Source organism: Blennius ocellaris (genome assembly GCF_963422515.1).
Source record: "Blennius ocellaris genome assembly, chromosome: 18".
Taxonomy (NCBI): Eukaryota; Metazoa; Chordata; class Actinopteri; order Blenniiformes; family Blenniidae; genus Blennius; species Blennius ocellaris.
Genome location: NC_137667.1, coordinates 17,556,525 through 17,578,589, shown reverse-complemented (window position 1 = coordinate 17,578,589; position 22,065 = coordinate 17,556,525). Strand labels below are relative to the sequence as shown.

General features: G+C 43.4%; 2 protein-coding genes across 2 annotated transcripts; one reads left to right on the top strand and one right to left on the bottom strand.

Moving 5' to 3' along the window:
- Positions 1–693: 693 nt before the first annotated feature.
- On the bottom strand, positions 694–5,593 carry LOC308143573 (hydroperoxide isomerase ALOXE3-like; the record flags this gene model as incomplete). Its single annotated transcript, XM_080514435.1, has 14 exons — positions 694–921; positions 1,033–1,203; positions 1,359–1,459; positions 1,572–1,693; positions 1,820–1,986; positions 2,086–2,172; positions 2,327–2,530; positions 2,669–2,812; positions 3,007–3,179; positions 3,584–3,687; positions 3,804–3,926; positions 4,160–4,241; positions 4,364–4,568; positions 5,447–5,593. The coding sequence occupies 14 exons, from the start codon at positions 5,591–5,593 to the stop codon at positions 742–744; spliced, it is 2,010 nt and encodes a 669-aa protein (XP_080370561.1). The 3' UTR covers positions 694–741.
- Positions 5,594–11,256: 5,663 nt separating this feature from the next.
- On the top strand, positions 11,257–20,636 carry gnpat2 (glyceronephosphate O-acyltransferase 2). Its single transcript, XM_080513706.1, has 16 exons — positions 11,257–11,367; positions 12,678–12,872; positions 12,957–13,133; positions 14,205–14,334; positions 14,427–14,554; positions 14,664–14,739; positions 15,365–15,516; positions 15,603–15,733; positions 15,815–16,056; positions 17,371–17,628; positions 17,716–17,795; positions 18,024–18,164; positions 18,943–19,042; positions 19,140–19,233; positions 19,362–19,423; positions 19,538–20,636. The coding sequence occupies exons 1-16, from the start codon at positions 11,356–11,358 to the stop codon at positions 19,588–19,590; spliced, it is 2,031 nt and encodes a 676-aa protein (XP_080369832.1). The 5' UTR covers positions 11,257–11,355; the 3' UTR covers positions 19,591–20,636.
- Positions 20,637–22,065: the final 1,429 nt, after the last annotated feature.

Here is a 22,065-nt window from a genome sequence, read left to right as displayed (position 1 = left end):
TGTACATTCTTACTGATTTATCATTTTAAACGCGGAATTATACCTTACAGAGAAGGAAGTTCCCAGAGAAGCCAGAGAGAGCTGCAACACCATAAGACAATTCCTATAAAGAGATTGAGTCATATTCTGCATTCTTTTCATTTGAATCCGTGTCTTTTTTGTGTTTTATGATGATCTTGGCTTGCAGCTCGACCCAGAAGCCACACGGCAGAAAGGAGACGTTTTCTTATGCTGCTAAAATACGAACCAATCAACGTTTATGCCGCTTCATCCTAATTTGGCGAATGAGCGTCAAAATGGACGACAGCAGGAAGTAATATCCAGTGAAAAACTCTCACCTTTACACGTAAACTCCAACATAGAAAGGCCCCAAGCCCACTATGCCACCTTAATTAAGAAACTACATTTGCATATTTCTCAAAAATGTTCCAGGACGTGAGTGAAAGTTTGGTGTTCAGACATCTGAACTCAGGGTTGTGTTGTGATGGACTGGTGACCTCAGCAGGGTAAACCTTAACCTTTATCCGGATAGGTTAAAGCAGGATAGAAAATTAATAGATCTCTTTATACATGAGTCAAGCAACCTTTTAATCTCTGTTCAACTTGTAATATGAGTTTCAATCCCTTTACACAGGTCTAAAATGAATACACACACCTCCCATACATACAGATAACAACAAGCAAACTAGCGTGTGTAAACTGTCGGTTAAACTCTTCATACGGGCTCCTTAACCCAGTTTCTCAGATAGTGACACTGTTTTCGATCTCAGTTGGCCTCAGATATGTGTACGCTAGTTCAAGTTTAGCGTTTCTTTCTGCAATAGTGTCGGTCAGGCCGCACAGATCTGCTTGAAATTCCTTGATCGTCTGCTTCAGGGCCGGCTCCTGGAACAGCTCGTCGGTGTAAGCACCCAAGAGAACCTGTAAAGAACAAATACAAGCGTTTTTTCCCTCCCCTCAGCACATCAACATTCTTTATTTGTCTTTGTCACAATCAGCCAGCTTTGTAAAGTGTGTTCATCCGTCACTGACCGTGTCGGAGTACTTATGTGAGAGCACCACAGCCTGTGCCGCAAAGGTGACGGTCTCTCCGACGTTTGGGAAAGTGTCCAAAATAGTCTGGATGCTCGACTGGCCCTTGGTGGTTGGAGGAGGTTTGCGTGTCAGGAGCGGGCCATTGGGCATCCAGGAAATGAAGTCAAACTAGAATACAATTGAAGCCTTTGTCAGTGTGTCAGACTGAATATTCCATTTTTGAGCCACGTAAGCAGCTTTGTGAGCAAAACGACGGTACATCAGAAGCATATCAAAAGACGATGGATGAAGCAGTTCTGCTCGACGCTCCACGATTGTCCCACCTGTCCATTGTTGAGTGCAGCATGCTGAGCCGTCACGGTGAAGATGAGCATGGTGATGAACTTGACAACTTCCTCAACCGTGTTAAACCTTGTTGGAAACCCTGTTGGCAGCGCAGTCGTCGTTAATTCAATCTTGGTTCGCCAGAGATAACTGAACACCGCGGTGATATTTTAGGTTTTCTTGTCCAAAATAGGGCCATTTGTGGAACTGACCTCCGAGGTTGTTTGCCAGGAAGCCATGTGTGAATATCTCACTGATCCAATCCTGCAGCTCGGTGTCTTTCACCACGTCACCGTCAGAGCGATAGTAGTGCGCCACGACTTTTCTCACGAAGCTGGTACAAAAGATCGTACATAATCTCATTGTGTGTATCTTTCTCTCTTTGCAGTGGCGTTCATTTCTTTGTAATATGGCAACAACAACAAAAACATTTTTAATGAGCTTATTGAATTATTGAGACCTGTTGATGATGTTCCACAGTTTCATTCCATCATCTCGGTAGTAGAAGTTCGAGACTGAGTCCAGTCCTCGTGCAGTGATGTTTTCTGGCAGACAGAGGGAGCTGTAGGTCATTTCGGACAGACCTCTCCGGATAATCTCTATCACCCCCTCATAGCCGAGTGTACTCTGATTAAAATAAATCAAAACAAAGCATAATAAAAAAAACTGCGATGCAATCCATATTTCAATTCTAATTTTCTGCAACATGTATTCCTGCGTTCGTACGGTACTCAAAGATCCTTTCGGTCCGACCAGGGTGGTCCGACCCAGAGTGTTGATGTGCAGAGTGAACCGAAAGTGTGGGATCAGGAACTGTAGGGACAGAGGAAGGGATCCAAAGTTACCAAATAAACGCCCAAATCACATTGTCATAATCAGACAAAGATTCAAAAATTGTCTAGACTGGTTTTTCTTTCAGTGTATATGTTCATTTACCAGCTCTGCTGTGACACGTGTATAATCGTACCTTGTAGAGAGGATGAATGACAGGAAAGCTGCGGAGAGCAGCAACAGCAAAGACTTCTGCCAAAAAATGGGTTCCCATGAGGTGACAGACTATTTGATATATCAGTGTATCGACACTTTTGACAAATATCTTGGCCAGCAGCCAGTCTGTCTCCGAGTCACTGGGCAGGAAGATGGGGTTCTGCTCAGATGGCTCCTGATGCAACTGGAAAAGACAGGGGAAAAATGCATTAAGTGCAGTGCAAGTGCAAAAACTTCCATGTCAATGGTGCAGAGTTGTCGTTCAGGAAGCAGAAGAATAGATGTAAACAGGTCCCTTCTATTTGCTCAGTCAGTGAAATACCTGTATGGCAATGGGCATCAGTTTGTTCTCCGGGTTCATGTAGAACAAACAAAATCCAGAAGCTGTCTGCAGATGTTCCCCCTCATACTCCCTTGTAGGTATTTTGTCCATTATCTTCTGGTCACAGAGAAATATATTTCCTTTCTATTTTTTGGGGGGCAAAAACAAACAGAGAAATGTCGTCAATCAGATGTCAGGAAACAGCATATTTAAATTTGAACGTTGAAGAATAGAAGACATGCTTCTTTTTTTTCAGATAATAAAATTCAGTGTTCGGGAACAAAAAAAAACAAAACTTTCAAAGAGCTTTCATGCTGAAAGCTGCTCATTTTTCATGCCTCCATTTCCTTCTTGAGGGAGCTCCCCTCCTGCAGGAACGGCTTCACCATCTCCTCTGTGACGGCGAAGTTTGGAGGGAGTTCAGAGCACCTCTCCATTTTCATGGGATTCGTTCCATTCAGGAACTGGTAACCAAAAAAGTCATCTTCCATCCAGTGCTCTGCAACGTACTCTGGATGGGAGAAAGAAAAATAAAAGAAAAGAAGAACTATAGATTTTGCAATCTGTTATCACAGTAATTAAGAACACCGTTTTCATTTTCTGTATCTAAGTTTAAAAAGACCAAAAAAACAGTAACTATCTTTTGCACAGCATCACAATCAATGTGATTGGTGGAAGTATATAACACTAAATTAAATGTTATAGTTTGTTTTCCACGTCGGCAAAGTTAAAAAAAAACCTCCTGCTCGACTTTGTCGGCGTAAAAGAAACTATAACATGTGTTTAAGATGACAACATGAACATAATTAAAACACTAAATTGCCTTCACGTTTTTAGTGAGTATACAAATGTGCCATTGACTTTTAGCGCTCGTCCAAAAGGGAAGAAGTAGAAATCCAGGAGCTGCTGATCTACCTGACATTGGAGTCTTTTCACAGCAGAAGATGTCCTTTATGTTTTCAAAGCTCTCCCATTGTTCAGTCGATCCAGCCATCCCTTTAAAGAGAAGTTCAACACCGCTGAGGAAGGAAGGACATTGCAAAATAAATATATATTCGGTAGAAAAGTACTGATAATCATGTTTCAGAAGAAGGTTTAGCATTTTTTTTTTTTTTTTTTTTAATTCCTGACTCACGCCAAGCCTTTTGTGAAGCGAAAGTCTTGTTTCCTGGACAGAGAGTACTGCACCTCTGCCGGGAGCTCAGCGATGTCCATGTACTGGATGTGATGTGGTATTTTCTCATCAGTAATCGCCCATCTGAGTAGAAGGACACCACATGAACATCAGCCCACAGCTGGATGTGTGTGTGTGTGTGTGTGTGTGTGTGTGTGTGTGTGTGTGTGTGTGTGTGTGTGTGTGTGTGTGTGTGTGTGTGTGTGTGTGTGTGTGTGTGTGTGTGTGTGTGTGTGTGTGTGTGTGTGTGTGTGTGTGTGTGTGTGTGTGTGCGTGCGTGTGTGTGTGTGTAATACACCGCACACATGCAAACTCACTGGTACAGGTCCTTTTTAGTGATTAACTCTTTGTTCCGGTGGTCAGTCAGCAAGGGGTGGTCCTCCTCAAAGACCTTCACGGCTGCAGAGGAAACGACCCCCCCCCCCCCCCAAAAAAAAATGTTTTTAATTCAGAATGGAATCAACAAAATTATGTACAAATATTTGACAGACATGTTATCTATGATTGAAGCTGAAGCCCACCGTTCCCTCCTCTCAGCTCCACCAGTTCCCCCCTGGAGATCCACCTGTAGCAGGGGAACAGGACGGCGTCTCCCTCCGGGGTGGCCGCCACGACTTTGGAGCAGAACCACTGATCTTCAGGCAGAATGAAAAAAGGGTCTTTTTCCACTTTGAGAAGCAGAAGTTTCCCCAGAGACGCGGTGGTTTGAATGGTGTAGGTCCTCGTCTGGAAATCAGAGTTAATAGACATGTGAAAATAAATAAATAAATAAATAAATTCCCAGTTACTTTTTTTTTTTTTTTTTACAAACTTTTTTTTAGCTATAGAATAAAGAGTTTGTTACAAATGTGGAGATGCCATCCGACACTGAACAAAACTATAAGATTTTGGTTTTTGCTCAATTTTATCTAAGACCTTTTTCTAATGTACACAAAAGGCCCGTTTCTCTCGATTATTGTTTACCAATGTGTTTTAGTCTGTGTTTGTGAGCACTCCTCTTTTGCCAAGATGATCCCTCCACCTCACAGGTGTGGCAAAATCAAGATGCAAAGTTGTACAACCAGGAAGACGAATAGATAAGAGCAGCGGGGTTGAGAAACACAACAGGAACAGCCGTTGACGGGCTCACGCATCAATTGATGTAAGAAATGATGAAATCCCGTAAACCTCCGACAGAGTGACACAATAACCTGTGAAGGGATGGGCAGCCTCTTGGCCTCTTTGTGAAACTCTCTGGAATGTCCACCCCAGAGGGGTTATCAAACCTGCTTGAAACTCAGAGTTCTATCAGCTTCCTGGGAGCACAGAATGAGCAAAGAGCCCCAATGTGATATCCAACCCACTTACTCACTCCTTTTTTACCAATTTAGAAGTTCTTATGAAGTACTGGTACAATTTTCTCTAAATTTTCAAAGCTGCTTTTTTACCTCGATGCAGTATTCTTGATTTTTAAGATGCATAAATGTCATTTGCTGCTTTCCTTCACATTCCTTTTCCGTAGTGACGACAGTAAAAGCTGTTCCCCCCTCATCACAGAGCTAAATAGCACTCTGGCCATGCAAGTGTCATGGACCTCGTTTTGTAAAAATGTTTCTTGAACCTACCGTCCCACTGAGAGTATTAAAGCCGATTTTGTCCAGTTCGGTCCGTTCGCTCTGGCCCTGGGTTCCAAACAATGTGGCGTGGATGTGGTCCAGCGTGCCGGCAAATTTCATGTTGCCTGTGGTCACCTCGAGTTTGTATTCAGCCATGACGGCAGAAAATTAAGTCAAAGGCCTCGAAAGCTTTTGAAAAAGAAAACAGGAATTGTGCTGATGCTGTGATGGGCCGCTGTATATATAGAGACGGAGTTTCATACGCAACATGGAGGGTGGAGCTAAAGACTCCCTGTGGAGCCGGACAGGTTTCACCAGCTGTCGGTGCCTAAAACAATATCTTGCTGGAACTTTTCTCAGTGTTTTGTTGCCATATTGAGGTTTTTTTGTTTGTTTTTTTGAACAACTTTTTGTTGGCATCATCATTGCCAAATGGTACGACATTTCCCAGTTTCACGATTTCACGTATCGTTTTTGAATCATTTTGTATCAGATATAGCATTATCTTTATTTCCCCAGACACACACACACACACACACACACACACACACACACACACACACACACACACACACACACACACACATGAAATAGAAATAGTTGCACATTTTAAAGGTTCTTATTATTGTGGCCCGCCTCGAATTCCTGTTGTCTATTCAGCATCTTATTAAGCCACACTGAGACACCTTTGGTGAACACTATTTTAGAGAAGGAGACCTTTTGTGTACATGGGGGGGGGGGGGGGGGGGGGGGGGGGGGGGGTCTTAGATCTTTGAGTTCAGCTCATGAACAATGGGAGCAAAAACCAAAGTGTTATTTAAATGTATTCAGTGGAGATGGAGCTCATGCAGAAGGTATTCACAGCGTTTCACTTTTTCCACATTTTGTTATTTGACAGCTCTCTTACAAAATGTAATATATTAATTATTTTTTGCAACACAAAATGCCCCATAATTACAATGTTGGGGGGGGGGGGGATAAAACAAATGTTCATATCCTTTGCTAAATAATTTGTTGATGCACCCTTCAGCCCATCCCATAAATGAGCTGTGCTGTTACAGCCTGTGCTAATAGGTGGACATATATACATTAAACACAGGCAGAGAATGGTCGCAGCTCAACACAGTTGGTCATAGGTTAAAAAAACTAAAAGAGAAAGAGAATAATTCAGCTGTATTTTATTATATCACTGCTATCTGACCTGTCAGTTTGCCAGTCCGTCATTTTACAGAGTAGAAAAGCACATGTGCTTTTCCAGCTGCTGCTTCCTCTTTGATGCTGGGGAGTCATGAATATTGGCTGAGAGTGATGTCACCATGTGCTATCTACTATTCTGATGGCTAAAAAGAGAAGAAGAAAAAAAGAGATGACCATAAAACAGTAACCATGACAACCGAGGGTCTGAGTGCACATGGCTAAATAATCGCTGCTCATCAAAATACCCCGACTTATTCTGGATGAAGCGGTTGTGTTTCTGTGAAGCAGGACGTTTGGCAACACGTTACTGAACTGCAATCACACAATGTCGTCATGCTGCTTTCCCTCAATTGAACTCTTGAGTTCCTCCAACCTGCACATTGCACAATGTCAAAAGAAAAATGCATTGAGTGAGGTCACTGACATGAAGTGACATGAATAGCTTGTTTAATAGCAATAAAGCAAGCTCTTATTTTGGCTGGTTTTGAATAGTTTACTTCCCATACACTCTAAACAAAATGTTAAACAAACGTTCAAACAACTGAACTCCATATGGATTTAATGTAAATACCTGAACCAACAGTAAGAAATACCAAAGAATGAGCGAAACCCTTCTGATTAAATAACAGTTGCTTACTGAAAATAGCACTTTAAATGAATTAATTAAACAGTCTTTCTTTAACCACATTTTTGATGTGCTATTATCTTCATAATCTATTCTTATAATGGACATGTTTTTTGGAATTGTGTCGTGTCCTGCAGAAGCTGTAGAAGCTCTTTGTTCTTTTCATGTGTGTCTTTCATTTACTCATCCAGACGCCGCTTTTATTTTCTTTCAACTGTTGCATAAACCACTTTCCAAATTCGTTTGTAATAAATGCAACATAAATAAATCTATGTTCCTCTAACTCCCAAATGGTTTGCTGTTGATGTGGTACATTTTCTTTTAATGGGGAAAAAGGCCCCTACAGGAAAAAAAGAAATCAACAAAAAAGAAATACAAGGCTTTTTGTTATCTTATCACACCCTCATGCTTAACTGCCCCTTGGTGGTTGGAGGAGCTTTTTTGCACCAGTAATGAGGCATCAGGTCGGAAATTGTTGTTCTGCACATGGGTGAAAAGATCAACAATAACAACAAGTTACCTCCCGGTTCATATTCTCCAGGGACTTCATAGATTTTGGCCCTAAAATGAGTGAAAACTGTGATATTTCAATGCGTTTGGGCCTTTTATTTACACATATACGGCATCAGCAACATATGTGAGCGACCTGTTTACAGTTAATGTTCTAAAAACAGAGTCGCAATCTCCCCATACTTTGATTGACGAGATTCCCTGTATATATCTTGATGTATTTGACAAAATTTGTACTCTAACGCCACATTTAGGAGGTGATCCACTTCTCTGTCGCTCCAAACAAATGACCCTGGCGCCATCCTCGCTGACGGAAAAGGAAGTATTTTGTGCAAGTTGTTGTTCTTGTTGTGTTTATTCTAGAAAATGCAAAAACGATTTATGTATTTATAATTTATAGAACCACTGTAGTAATCAAATGTTCTTACCGCTGTTATGATGAGTCCAAAATAGTCAAAGCTGGAGAAAGCAGCTCGACCTTTGTAACACTACTTTGTATTTCCTACATTTCAAGCAGGTGTTTGATGTTTTGCATGTAAATATCTGGATCATCAGTCACTGGTTACCGTATTTAAAATTTTTCACCAAATAACTTAATTCAGTGACTATTTCTTAAATGGCTGAAGAATAGAAGAGCTGAAACCTGTTTTTTTTTATGGCTAAAAAGCAACCGTATTCATCACTTGGTAATGTTTTCTGTCCAGTGTAGATGAACGTGTGACGCAACACAGTCCTAACATGTGGCTGGATAGATATTTGATGCACAATAAGCTGTATGTTGTATGTTTTGAATGAAGGAATAAAAACAGGGTTTTCAATTGGGATCTGTGCTTAGAATGAAATAACAGAAAAATACTTTAAGATCCATTTTTTATTATTATTATTATTATTATTATTATTATTATTATTATTATTATTATTATTATTATTATTATTATTATTATTATTATTATTATTATTATCATCATCATCATCATCATCATCATCAATTTTATTAATATTATTATTTTTGGAAATATATCTAATGGAATAATTCCTTTTAATTCGACGAGTTCAGAAATAATCGATGTGATTTGTGAGGAAACACTGGCACCTGCTGGACAAATTGCACAATTGCAACTGTGACGAGTAAAGGAAACGTGTTCACAAACGGTTTTTCAATTCTTGTCTTGCCTTCACAACAGAAAATAAAAATCGATCCCATTCGGCATCATCACAATGTTTAGGGCCTTTAATTTGACAGTCTCACCAAACTGTCAGAGGAAACGTCAGGAAACAGTCTGGACAGGGGAGACGTAATAAACTCCACCATGTAAAGAAGTCTTCGTCGGAGCAGACGTGCCTCATTTCAGAATTGAACTTCCTTTTTGCTCATTGTAAAGCCTCATACTTCAGGTTACTTACAGGCCTTTATCTGCGGAGTTTGCACGTCATCTCCATGTGTGTTAATTCATTAAGGAGGCGTAAAGCTGCGGCCCTTCCTCCAGGCCTTTCAGCGTCACAGGGGACGCCGGCGCCATGGCTCCACTCAGGGGAGCGACGCTCGCCGGCTCTCCCTGGAGTTCAGCTCGGCTTTTGACACCGTCCTCGACAACAGGCTGGCGTCCAAGTCGTCCATCAGCCTCAGACCCCGGCTCCCTATAGGACTGCGTGCTGCTGAGCCCACCCCCCATCCCACCCCTGACACCATTAAATATGCAGATGACACCGCCGTGGTGGGGCTGATCTCAGTGGGGGGGGTGAGGTGCAGCAGCTGTCAGTGTGCTGCAAGGAGAAGAACCTGATCCTGAATGCCTCAGAGACAAAGGAGGTCGTCGTGGGTTACTGGAAGACAAAGACTGACACTCCAACCCCAGTTTATCAGTGGAGGTTGTGGAGGGGGGTCTCCTACTTGTGGTTCCTGGGTCTGCACGTCGAGGACAACGTGACCTGGGAGCCACGACGCGAGAGCCATCAGTGAAAAGATTCTGGACAACAGCCACTTCAATCAGACAGATCCCACTCTGGTAACTTCCTGTCCCGCCTGCTCCCCCCCGGGCGGACGGTACAGGACCCGAGTCCAGGACAAAACAGACCCCGAAGCAGCTTTGACTCCACGACTGAGCAGCTCAGTACACCTGAAATAACAGAGAGCAAAAAACCTGACACTATGAGTGTGTTCTATTAGATCTGAGTGTTTATTGGTGTTTGCTCATGTTCTGCCACAGAATGAAGACGATTCCGATTCTGACCTTTGGGGTCACGTTGGACGTATTTGGTCGGCCTGCATGGGGTTTAAGGAAGGAAAGTGTCAGACAGAGTCTGTCAGATGTAATTTAACAGCAGTAAGAGAGGTTTTTCTGGGATATTTCACCGTATTTTGCACCAGAATGTTTGTTTTTGTGCAAAGCAAGACATTTTCATCAAGTACACTCCACACCACATCAAAGAAAAAACTTTAAATCTAAAAATTAAAAGTCATTATGGCACAAACATTCACTTCTTTTAAATCAGGAATAAAAACCTATTTATTTGATCAGGTTTTCAAATAAACAACAGATTTGACCTTTTTTTTTTTATTACTTAAAGTTCACTTTATTTTTTTATGCCTTTTCTTAATCCCTTTTGTTTTACTGGTTTTTAAAGGAAATATCTTCATTTATTTGTGTCTCAATGGTGCAAAAGAGATACATTTCCTGAGAGTTTTATCAGAATACAGTTGAATTTATTGCTCTACCCTCTACAACACTATCACCAGAGCCGGCTGGCCCGTCAGGCAATAAAGGCAAACGATAAGGACGCCATGGCGACATAAAGGTTCACATTGATTTCAATCTCTCGCAGTGGCCAGTTTAATATCACTACAAATTACAACAAATTACGTTTTTCCTGCTTTTTAGTCGTCTCCGTTTTATCTGAATGCTTTCCCCTTTTCTCCCCTTTATAAAGCATATCTTTATTTTTAAGCCGAGTTATTCGTTGTGTTACATTTCTTATTGTCTACACCATGACGATTGGTTTGAACTTTACATCGGTGTTAAATGAGACATTATTAATAATAATGGAATAGAATAGAAAGGGTAGTATGTTATACCCATTTGCATCGTAGACAACATGTATCTATTAGTTATTTCTTTGTTTCTCTTTTTTTATGATACTCTAAGCAGATAATTTGGGAGACAAATCATCTTCTAAAGTAAAGTAAACATTGAAATTCAGTTTAAATGGTGCGTATTGGAGTAGGTGGATATAAACTGCTGCCTGGGGCGCGTCGATGGGACAATCCAATGATATTTTATCCTGGCCCATATGTCAGGATGGTCACCTCAGTGTGTGTGGGGAGGGGGAGGGAGAGGGGGGGGGGTGGGGGGGACAGCCCGGGTTACTTGAGGACACAGTGTGTGCTTGAGGGTATTAGAATATGCGGGAGGAGTTTCCAAAAGCGAGCGCCACCATTGGCCCGGGGCGGAGTGGAGCGGAGCGGCTGCCGGGTGCTGCTGCTGCATCACCACCAGTGCTTGGGGGTAAAATAACAGCCTTTGGAAGTACGGGAAAGTACAAGTGTGAGCGGAGGACCTCCATCCTGCAGGGTTTGAGTCTGTGCACAATGACGAACATGGTAAGAAGCGCGCTGGGTTTTTGTTTAGGTTTTTTTTCTTCTCCTCTCTGTGCGTAAAACCTGTTCAAGTTAACGGCGATCGTCAAGTGCAACTTTTGGGAGGAGGAAGAAATAAACACGGTGCATCTGTTGTTCTTCAAGCCGAGGCTGTTTTTTTGTTGGTTTTGGGTTGGGTTTTTTTAACGTGCTCAATGTGGAGCCGAGGCGCTTTAAGCTGCAGAAACTTTGACCTACTTGCAGGAGTGGAGTTTCTCAGCTGTTGTTGCTCAAACAGCCCCTTATTAGTGGGTCAATGTACGAAACAGGACTGGAGATAATCACCCAGGCTATTGTTTCCACTGCTCTAATGCTTTAAAAGTCCACTTTTATGGTTCATATTCTACAATCTGAGGTGTTTTTACATCCAATTTCAAAGCAGGTGGTGTCAAACATGATTCCTATGGACCAAAGCCGAGGCTCCAAGACAAACCACCAAGGGAAATTGTCCAAATGTTTAAAGAAAACAATTATTTTTTTTAAAAACAACTTATTATTAAAACCCACCTGGTTGGTATTTTATTTCTGCTAGCCAAGCAGAGGTTTTCATAATTTCCACTATGTCCATATTATATGTTATTTGAAAGCTTTCTTTCTCTACAAAACGAATATTGTGTTCATTTTATCATAATGGATCCAAAATTCAGCCCCTGAAATAATAAGCAATGATACCGAGATCAATAATCCAGCATTTCCTGCCTTTTGTCCGTTTCCGCAGACCCAATACAAATCCAATGGAGGGCTTTTTGTGCTCCTTCCGGTCATAATAATCTACCAAATAAGAATTATAACATATTGTCTATCTACTACTCCGCTGATTTGGGTGTGTAACTCAAAATAGGTGGTCTTTAAGAGGTAAAAATTAACTTTATATTGAGATTGTAGTTTTTTTTTAAATTAATTGTTTGGTTCTGCAAAAAGATAGACTTTTTCATCACTTCTAATCTGCACCACAACACAGAGAAACTATAAAGTTTAAATTTAAAAGTTATTATGGCTCTATTTTCCCCCTCAAGATGAATTGACTGTATGGCACTGCACTAAAATGCAGTTGAAACCCCTGATTAAAAGTTCTGCACACAAGAAGTGATATTTTTAAGTCAATTCTGTCACAACAAAAGAGCTTTTAAACCAGCCAACGTTCTAGAAGTGCAGTCCTCTCTCTATGGAGATGTCCTCTGACCACAGTGAAGGTATTGTATTTATAATGCTCAGCTGCAATTTATGCCCGTCTGCATTAAAATCTGATCATGTTCGACGACGTTCCCTTTCAGTATGCGGACGCCGCGGGTCTGAAGGAGGACGAGACGTTTGTGGATATATTGGACGAGCTGAGGGACGGCTGGGACCTGGGCCTCGCCTTCCGCCACTTCAACCCACAGACGTACAAAGGCGCTTCGCCCTGCTCCGCCGCCGAACTCAACCGAGCGGTGCTGGAGTCCCACTTCCTGCGCCGCGTGGCCACCGAGGTACCGGCCGGTCATTCTGAAACCAAAGTAGGATGCAGATGGAGCAAATGGCACGCGTGTTCAGGAGAGTACTGTCCTTTCCAGGTCGCCGTGGAGACGGGAGCGACGGTGCCTCAGGTGAAAGAAGAGGCCCGCGTCATTTTGGAGGAAATGTCTCAGAACCTGCAGCTGGGAGTCATCCGGCTGATGAGCTTCAGCCTCACCAAGGTGTTCAAGAGGATCTTCACCAGCGTCTTCGTCAACATGGACGGACTCAACAGGGTCAGGACCCTTCAGAAATCAATAAAGGAGTCAATACTGTGACCTGATCCAGCCAGGAGCGATCAATCTGGAATCAGTAGAGACTCTGCTTTTATGACTTGTTTGGTTAGAAACAAGATCTCTTTAGGTTCGAGCTCTTCCACCGAACAGAACTGTTTATTTTCTCCATATTCAGCTATTTTAAGGGCCCGTGGGCCAAAACCGGCCCGTAGGAGGCTGTAATCCAGACAAACCACCAAGCAAATTGTGAAAATGTAATGAAGATATTGCTTCTTCTTTCTTTTTTTTAAAGAAAACCTCTTAAGAGTAACAACACAACAGAATGCGGAGATATTAGAGATGCTGCATGAAAGATGGCAAACATTAGCAGTAGCCTCAAAGCTTAGGGTGGGTTTGTAAAAATTCCCATAATGCAACAGTTATGAGACATTTCACTGTATTTCACACCAGTAGGCGTCACTGAAATCGGCTTTATATTGAGATTGTAGTCACTTTTTGGTGGTAATTGTTTGGTTTTGTGAACATATCGATGTTTTCATCTTGTATACTCTGAACCACAAGAAAGGAAAAGCATTAAACGTTTAAATTTAAGATGAAATTAGACAGTATGTGGCCTCTGAGCTCAAACAAATATTAACACCAGTGTTTTATTAGTTTGTAGTTTTAGCTGAATTTTTTTTCATGTATTTCATACAATAGTTTAGTAAAGACCAGAAGTGACATGTCGGGTATTAATGTTGCAACACTGCAGGATTATTCTACGGCTGCTTGCAACATATAAGTTTCACACAGATATTGGCGCCTCGGAAACGTCGTCGACGGTTCGGATAAGAACAAATGTGGAAAAGTCTGAATTTAGCCTAAAAGCCTAATTTAAAAAAGAGTAACGTAGGAATTCCTCAGTAAGTGAGTTAGTATTGAATAATTCAAGCTCAGAGAAGTGTGGCCAAAGACTCGACAAGCACGTCCTCCATTGGCTCTATTGGCCTGAGGGCCGGAGGGCGCTGCCGCAGCTGGTTCCGTCGAATGATGGCGCCTGAACTGGAACGTGTCTGTTTCTGTCTGCTGCAGCTCCAACAAGCCATCCAGGAGAATCCCGTCATCCTGATGCCCAATCACAGGAGCTACGTGGACTTCCTGGCCATCTCCTACATCATGTTCACCTATGACATCCCGGTGCCGGTGATTGCTGCAGGAATACGCAAGTATCTGTTGTGACGAGTGATGAGATTCATATCACTTTTTAAATTCCAGTGTAACACTTTAATAATATCTTCTGGTTGCGCCGTGCAGCTCTGGCGGGAATGCACGTTGTGGGCGAGATACTGCGTCGCTCCGGAGCGTTCTTCATCCGGCGCTCCATCGGAGCCGACAAGCTGTACTGGGCAGTCCTGTCGGAATACGTCCGGAGCGTCGTCAGGGTGAGACACGCCGGCTCCGGTTGGAGCCACGCCGACGCTGAAAAACGCTTTCCGGCGCTAATGGACGACGCGTCCCTGGTGTGCCTGGTGTGTGTGTTTCCCCCCGTAGAGAGGATTCGCTCCTTTGGAGTTTTACGTGGAAGGTTTGAGGAGCCGCACTCTGAAGTCGCTGAGCCCAAAGCTAGGTGAGAGTCCAGGTGTTAGGATTCATCGGTTGATCAAACTTTGTTTGTGTTGCACTGTTTGTACATTAAAATGTAGCGTAAATTGCTTTAAAAGATACTAAATAAAGGGCAATTATTTATATATATATATATGTATATATATAGTGTAAATACATTTTTGGGGGTTTTTAATTTGTGTGTTTACAAAAAAAGAAATCTATTTACACTAATATAGAAGTGTGTGTGCGTGAAAACCCGCAAAATAAATGGAACCATATCCAATGTCCTACATACTTCTATACAGGCACATATAACTCGTATATTTAACATGTCAGAAAACGTGGCAAGAAGAAGTGAACTTCTTTAATCCAACCCCTTCTCCAATATTCAATAACCACCTTTTATAATCTTCCTGCTTTTTGTTTGTTTGTTTGTTTGTTTGTTTGTTTGTTTGTTTGTTGGACCTTCCCCTGCGTTCACCATGTTAGCTCACGCAAGCTAACAATTTCTAACTCAAAGAAGTGTAACATTAGTGAAAAAGATTAATTAATTAACACATTTTTAAGACATGGAGGGATGAATTTCCCATCCGTGGTTTAATGGTGTGTACTTGCATGTGTGTGTGTGTGTGTGTGTGTGTCTGCAGGCATGATGCACATGGTGCTGGAGCCCTACTTCAAGAGCGAAGTGTACGACATCACGTTGGTTCCCATCAGCATCAGCTACGACCGGGTGCTGGAGGAGTCGCTGCTGGCCCACGAGCTCCTGGGAGTCCCCAAGCCCAAAGAAACCACCTCTGTAGGTTGTGGCGAGACGCGTGAGGCCTCGCCACCGCGTGGCGTCAAGATGTCGAAGCGACTTTTTTTTTTTTTTTTTTTTCGCAGGGACTGCTGAAGGCCAGCAGAGTTCTGCAGGAAGGTTACGGCAGCATGCACGTGAACTTTGGCCATCCTTTATCTGTCAGGAAGCTGTGCGAGGGCAGGATCAACCGCTGCCAGTACAATCTGGTACCAAGGTACAAGAGAGAGCAGCGTGGAGAATCTGGCACAGAATTGACTTTTTTTTTTTTTTTAAACAAAAAAACCCTCTTTCGCAGGGACCTCCCTCAGACTCCCAGTGCTCAGGAGCAGGACTGTGTGAGCTGGGTTGCTCACCAGGTGGTGCGGCTCCAGGAGCAGGGCTCTCTGATCGGCCCCTGGCCTCTGATGTGCTGCCTGCTGCTTCAGGCTCCAGCCTCGGCCTTAACAGGGGAGGGTCTGCCCTGGCCTCCGCTCGCAGGCAAAACCCTGTGGCTGCGCAAGTTAGCTCTGGACTTTGGGGCTCGTCTCAACTGGCCCGGTCAGTGTGGCGGTTGTTTTTTTTTTGTTTTGTTTTGTTTTGTTTGTTTTTGTTCATTTGCAAAAAAATACAAAATTACAATGAAATAAAACCTCATGATGGAATCCTCCCCATCAATTAACATTACCTTAATGAAAATAATGAATGATAAAAGTCAAATAGTTGATTGTCATTGTTAAATTAAATTAAAAGACAACCTCGAATAACACAAAAAGATCAAATATATGAATATAAGGATAAACACTATATATATATATATATATATATATATATATATATATATATACACACACAAGGGGGCTAATGGAAGCAATAAATAAAATTTGTAGTAAAAACAAAAAGGAACTCGTGGTTACAGAATATAATGAAGAAGCTGTATTTCACATATATAAGATTATAAGGTTGGTTCAGGGTGTGGGGGACGGTGGGAAACCACTGACCGAAACCACACAACATATCAACACAGGATCAGTATGATAATTAAATCATTTAGCCTTTAAAGGAGCCAAAGAGGAGAGTAATTTAAATGAGTTCTCCATAAAGTAAGAGCAAACGGTTGATGCTTTGAAGTTGCGAGACGTTTAGGTGAGGAAAAGAGGAAAACGCTGTGAAATGTGTCTGGAAGGTTCTTGGTGAAAAATGTATACAGAAATATGCACGTTTGTAGAGTTTTAATAGATGTAATTGGTTAAAGTTGAAACCTTCTACATGGAGATGCAGGTGATTCTTGACTTCTGGAGTATGAAATCATTTTTCAATGAAAAGTATTAAGTTTCAAGCATTTCTTGGGAATAGTGCACAATAGTTGTTTAATCGTTTGTGAAAGCGGAATCGTCAAATTCGACCAAGAAATTCTTGAGCGCTGGGAGTAATCTGTAACCGGGATTACTTTTCACCTCCCTCAAGTGGCCAGTAGGTGGCGCCTGCATCCCATTCATTACGAGAGGACCTGGTCGAGCGTTGATAAACAAAAAGTGTCCCGCGCACACCTGAGTGTGTCTGCGTCTTTTCCTCGGGACGCTGAAGGCTCCTTTGACCTGGACGGAGGAAGATCAGACAGATTAGATGAATTTGTTTTGGCACCAGGGCTCACATTCACTTAGGAGATGTTCGCTGGATTAATGCACTTTAAGTAACTTATCCTAAGAGGACCCTTGTGAACCGTCTCACTTTTGTGTGTTTGTGTTTGTGTGTGTGTGTGTTTGTGCATCCAGACACGTGTGGCCATACAATCACACAATAATGACTCTGAAACATCAGACTTGACCACGTAAACTACATTAATGTTTTTGTTTTCTTGGTTTTTTCTGGCAGCACAAAGCCACAACTCCGACGTGATGTCATCCGCCGTGGCCCTCCATCGCGCCCTCATCCGCCGTAAAGACGGGCGCATCTACCTGGTGGAGGAGGACGAGCCCGCGGGGAAACGTGGGTTCAGCCCAGAGGAGGGCGTGGTCAGGACGGCGGCGCCGCTGCTGATGCTGGCCGCTTATCGCAATCAGTGTCTGCACGTATTCGTGCGTCCGGCCGCGCTGGCGATGGCGGTGAGCGTCACCAAAAGCACGAGGAGAGGTGAGGGCTGGGAGCCCGTCACTCCTGAGAGCTCAGCGCAGATCATGTCTGCTCACGGCATGATCCCTTGTTTTTCCCTCTCTGCAGACGAGCTCCTCGCCTTCTTTGGCTTCCTGACGGACGTCTTCTCTAATGAATTCATCTTCATCCCCGGCAGGTCACGTCAGGTCAGGTCAGCTCTCGGCTGGGTTCAAAGCCTCTCGGGAGAAGAAGCTCTGCATTTCTGTTTTTAAAGTTTTAAAGTACCTTCTGATATTCGTGCGATCGCGACACATCTGGCTATAGATGAGGAGTCCTCAAGTCTGTCAGACGTTCAGGCCCGTGGGGCCAAAGAGCAGCAAGAGGCTCCAGTCGGGCCGCCGTGTTGTTACTGACTGACTGGTTTCTCTGATCAGGACTTTGAGGAGACGTGCTCCTTCCTGAAGAAATGTGGAGCCGTTCACTTCCACCAGCAGGAGCTGATCGTTTCAGACGCAGGACTGGAGGTGTTTTCTTTCCTGCAGCAGCTGCTGCAACCCTTCGTCGACTGCTATCAGGTCCTTTTAACCTTCAATCGCAAACGTTTGAGGATTTTTAGACCCGTGGGACAAAACCAACATACAAAGAGGCTCAAAGACCCAGCCCAAAATATAGCTTCTTTTTTTTTTTCTAGCTTTTGGGTTGTCTCTGAATGCTCTTTTAAACACAAACGTGCGTTTAAATTGGAAACACTAAATTGTCCATACGTGTGACTATAAGAGTGATAACATGGGTTTGTCCTATCATGGACTGGTGATCTGCACCGGCCCTGTGACCCTCAATCCAAAAAAAATCCATGTAGAACATGTTTGTTGAGTCTGCAATTTAAAAAAAAATGTTTTTACCGTTACTTAATTATTGTTTGAAATTTAATAATCCAAAAAATCTCTTTCAGCTCAAACTACAAACCAATAAACCAGGGGTGTCAAACTCAATTTCGTTCAGGGGCCACATGCAGTCATACATAGAGTTGGCCAATACCAGTAAAATAGTGCCATAATATCCTTTAAAAATTCAACTTTAAAGATTTAGTTTGTCGTGGCACAGAGTACGAGTGATGAAAATGGTTCTATTTTCACAAAACTAAACAATTCTAAATGAAAATGACGTAAAGCTAATTTCAATGATACTTTCTCGTGCAAAATACAATGAAATGTCCTCAAAACTAAAAAAAAAAAAAAGTGTCTGTGTCTCATTGTGTTTTCTACTTTTAAAGTCTTGCTCATGGGCTTTATATTTGACACCGCTGCAATGTATGTATGTAACCGATGCTGTCACTTCTTGTACTTCACCCAGCTGATATTCCGGCATCTCTGTGACGAGGGAGTCGGCGTGTTCACAGAGAAACACTTTCTGCCCGCCGTGAGAAACATGGCCACCAGGCTCATCCTCTCAGGTAAAACTGACAGTCGGTGACCTTTGACCCTCTGGCGTCACACACCCCTGTTGACCTCCTACGGGTGACCTCCACTGTTTGGATGTGCCCCGGGCAGGTGACCTGAGCACCTACGAGACGCTTTCGTCCGACACGCAGAAGAACGCCCTGTCGGCCCTGCGCAGGCTGGAGGCCGTGACAAAGTTGAGGGCGTGAGTAATGAGATCAGCCTCCGCGACTCTGTTTGCTCCTAAGCTCATTTTCTTTTGGTTTGTTTGAGAAGCCTGTTTGTATCTCCTAATGCCAGAACTGCACCTCAATATTTAACGTCTCCCCGCAGGTCTGAGCCCAGTGAATACAGAGTGAACACGGCTGCCGTGAGGAGAATCAGTGACATCCTCTGTGAGTTGTTTGATGTCGGATGTATATTGTCACTTAGAAGTTCAAATTGCCTTAAGTGTGTTTAAGCTTTTGTTGATTACTGCTCTTTTTTTTTTTTTCCCTCTCTTGCTGCAGCGGGGAAAATCCCTCCCCAGATGCTGCAGGCTACACCTGACGCAAGACTTTAGTCTCAGTTGGAACAGGTCCACCTCTCATACCCCCCCCCCCCCCCCCCCTCCCCCTCCAGTGCCTTCTTCAGGCCACCATGAGTAGAAATGCTGCACCTGCACTGTGAGCCCTCTTTACCATTCATGTCAGTGACCAGACTTTAACCCGGCCGTGTGTCTGCGCGGTGAACGTTGGCTACCGCGGCGTCCTCTGGGCTTTATCCCTTCCAGATCTGAGACGGCCGAGGATAAAGCTAAAGGAAAGTCCTGGCATGATGACCTAAAGGTGACAGTATTACTGTTTGGGTTTCTTTTCCCATACGATGATAATCACTAATAATGTTAGGCGGCGATGATAATAATTTCCTAAAAATGATGCGTTCATGGTGCCAGCGGATCAAGAGACTGAACTGTACTGTAACTAATATGGTTTGTACGTTAGAACCTTTTTTGATGATTCAATGGAATGTTATTGTTTGTGAATGGAATTAGTGAACAAGCACAACACGATTGTATTTAAAGGTCCCATATTGTGCAAAATTCATTTTATAATTGATTCGTCACAGCAATGCGTCATCATTGCCTGTTTATGAAGTGAAGACTTGCTTTGGTCCACCTTTAACCAAAAGTGTGCCCATACAGTTAAATGGGAGATTCATGACATAATGAAGGGAAACTCCCTCGGGTAGTGTTTACTCCCTTCAACCCGGCCACAGATAGAAGAGCTCTGTCCTTATATGCAGGTGTCATTTTTATTTTCTCCTTGCAAACTACCTTGGAAAAACAGACAGTAAATTTAGCATTTAAAGACACAGAAACAGCCTGTTCTCAGCAGAACTCAGGACTTTTAGAAATTCTGGATCAATGCTGGATTTGGGGAAATACACTTTGAATACAATGTTGCTGGACTTCTGACAACCTTGCGAAATTGTGGAAAAACTGTATAATATTGGGACCTTTTTAAATGAATGTTGCACTAGAGCTTCAAATACGGTAACTCGGGGTTTCACGTGTTTGAGACGTTTATTATTGTTTTTAAACTTATTTACATCTCATTAAATGCGAAAGAAATGTAACAAAATGCACCACAGACGTGTAATTTCTTTGATTCTGTCCGTCCCGTTTCTCGGTGGAAGTCAAAACCGCAGGTTCGGAAGTTCAGAAACCAAATAAGCCTCTGCTGCACCTCTCCTCTCTCTCCACAGTTAGAAGGCCATTTAACCCAGCGCGGAGCTTTACGCGGATCAGGATCTGCCTATCTATACACCGGCGGCACGTCGACCTTGATGCGTAAAGCGCTGACGGGGTCTTGGCAAAACACCGAGATGTATTCCAACACTTTGCAGTTGAGCTTCTTCTCGCCCTCCTTGGCTCGGTGCCGCTCCTTGTCCCACCTCTCCTTCTCGCCGTTCATCTGGGAGAAGAGGTTGACCTGGATGGTGCGCAGCGTGGCGGCCAGCACGTAGCAGCCACCCTGCAGCATGTGGCAGAAGGCGTCGCCCACGCTGAGCGCCGCGCCCAGCAGGTTGGGCACCGTCTCGCACACCACGCACATCCCTTCCAGCAGGTGCAGCGTGCCCTTCTTGGCCAGGGGCTGCCCCTGGTGGAGGTAGCCGCCCTGCGGGGACGGGGTCTGCTGCGCATGATTGAGCAGGAACCGCGCGCAGTCGGCGAAGTGGATGGCGGCTCGGCGCAGCGGGAGAAGGGCCAGGTACAGGTGGCAAGCGGCTTTGGTCAGCGCATGGAAGAGCAGCCGCAGCTCAAGCACGGCGTTGCCTGGAGATAAGAGGGTAACAGGGTCAGCTGGCGTCTAATTTATCACCCTGGCTAATGTCAGCAACCATTACACGCAGTGCGTCTGCCACTGGATTAAAGTCTGCCTGCGGCGCATCGTCACGCACGTCCTCTGGATCAAATAGCCACTTACTACAAAAAGGCCCTTCCCCTGCACTGCGACTAAAATGTGTTTTCTCGACTCGAAAACTTTCGCGCAGTGACATGTCGCCTTTGATGAGAAGGCGTGACGAATCATCGATAAATGGAAGTGGGTCATCCCAACACCTTGATCAAATAAATAGTTGTATGTCACATGAAAGGCGCACTCTAATATGAATTAAAGTTATTGTTTAAGATCGACTCCCAAAAAGTTTTAGTGAGTGACACTGAGTGTGCGTCTAATTTAGTTGGACGCGTGCGTAAAACTCATCCAAGCCACCTAATTATCGAGCAATCACGGAATTAAATGATAAATAAAAAAAAACCTATAGGAGAGCTTGTATTAGACGGAGCAAAAAAAAGCAATGTTTAGCCTGTGCTATATGTTTAAATTGTAAGTTTCTGAGATTGGCATGTGCCTCGTACAATTCTTTTGTTTTTCCCCCCTTACCGTCAATAAAGCAGAAAATCCAGAGCAGGGCAATACTCGCTGCCAATGATGTCCACCAATCCATGTAGACTCGCCCCTGTCCCGGACCCGCCACCGTAAAGAAAGAAAGC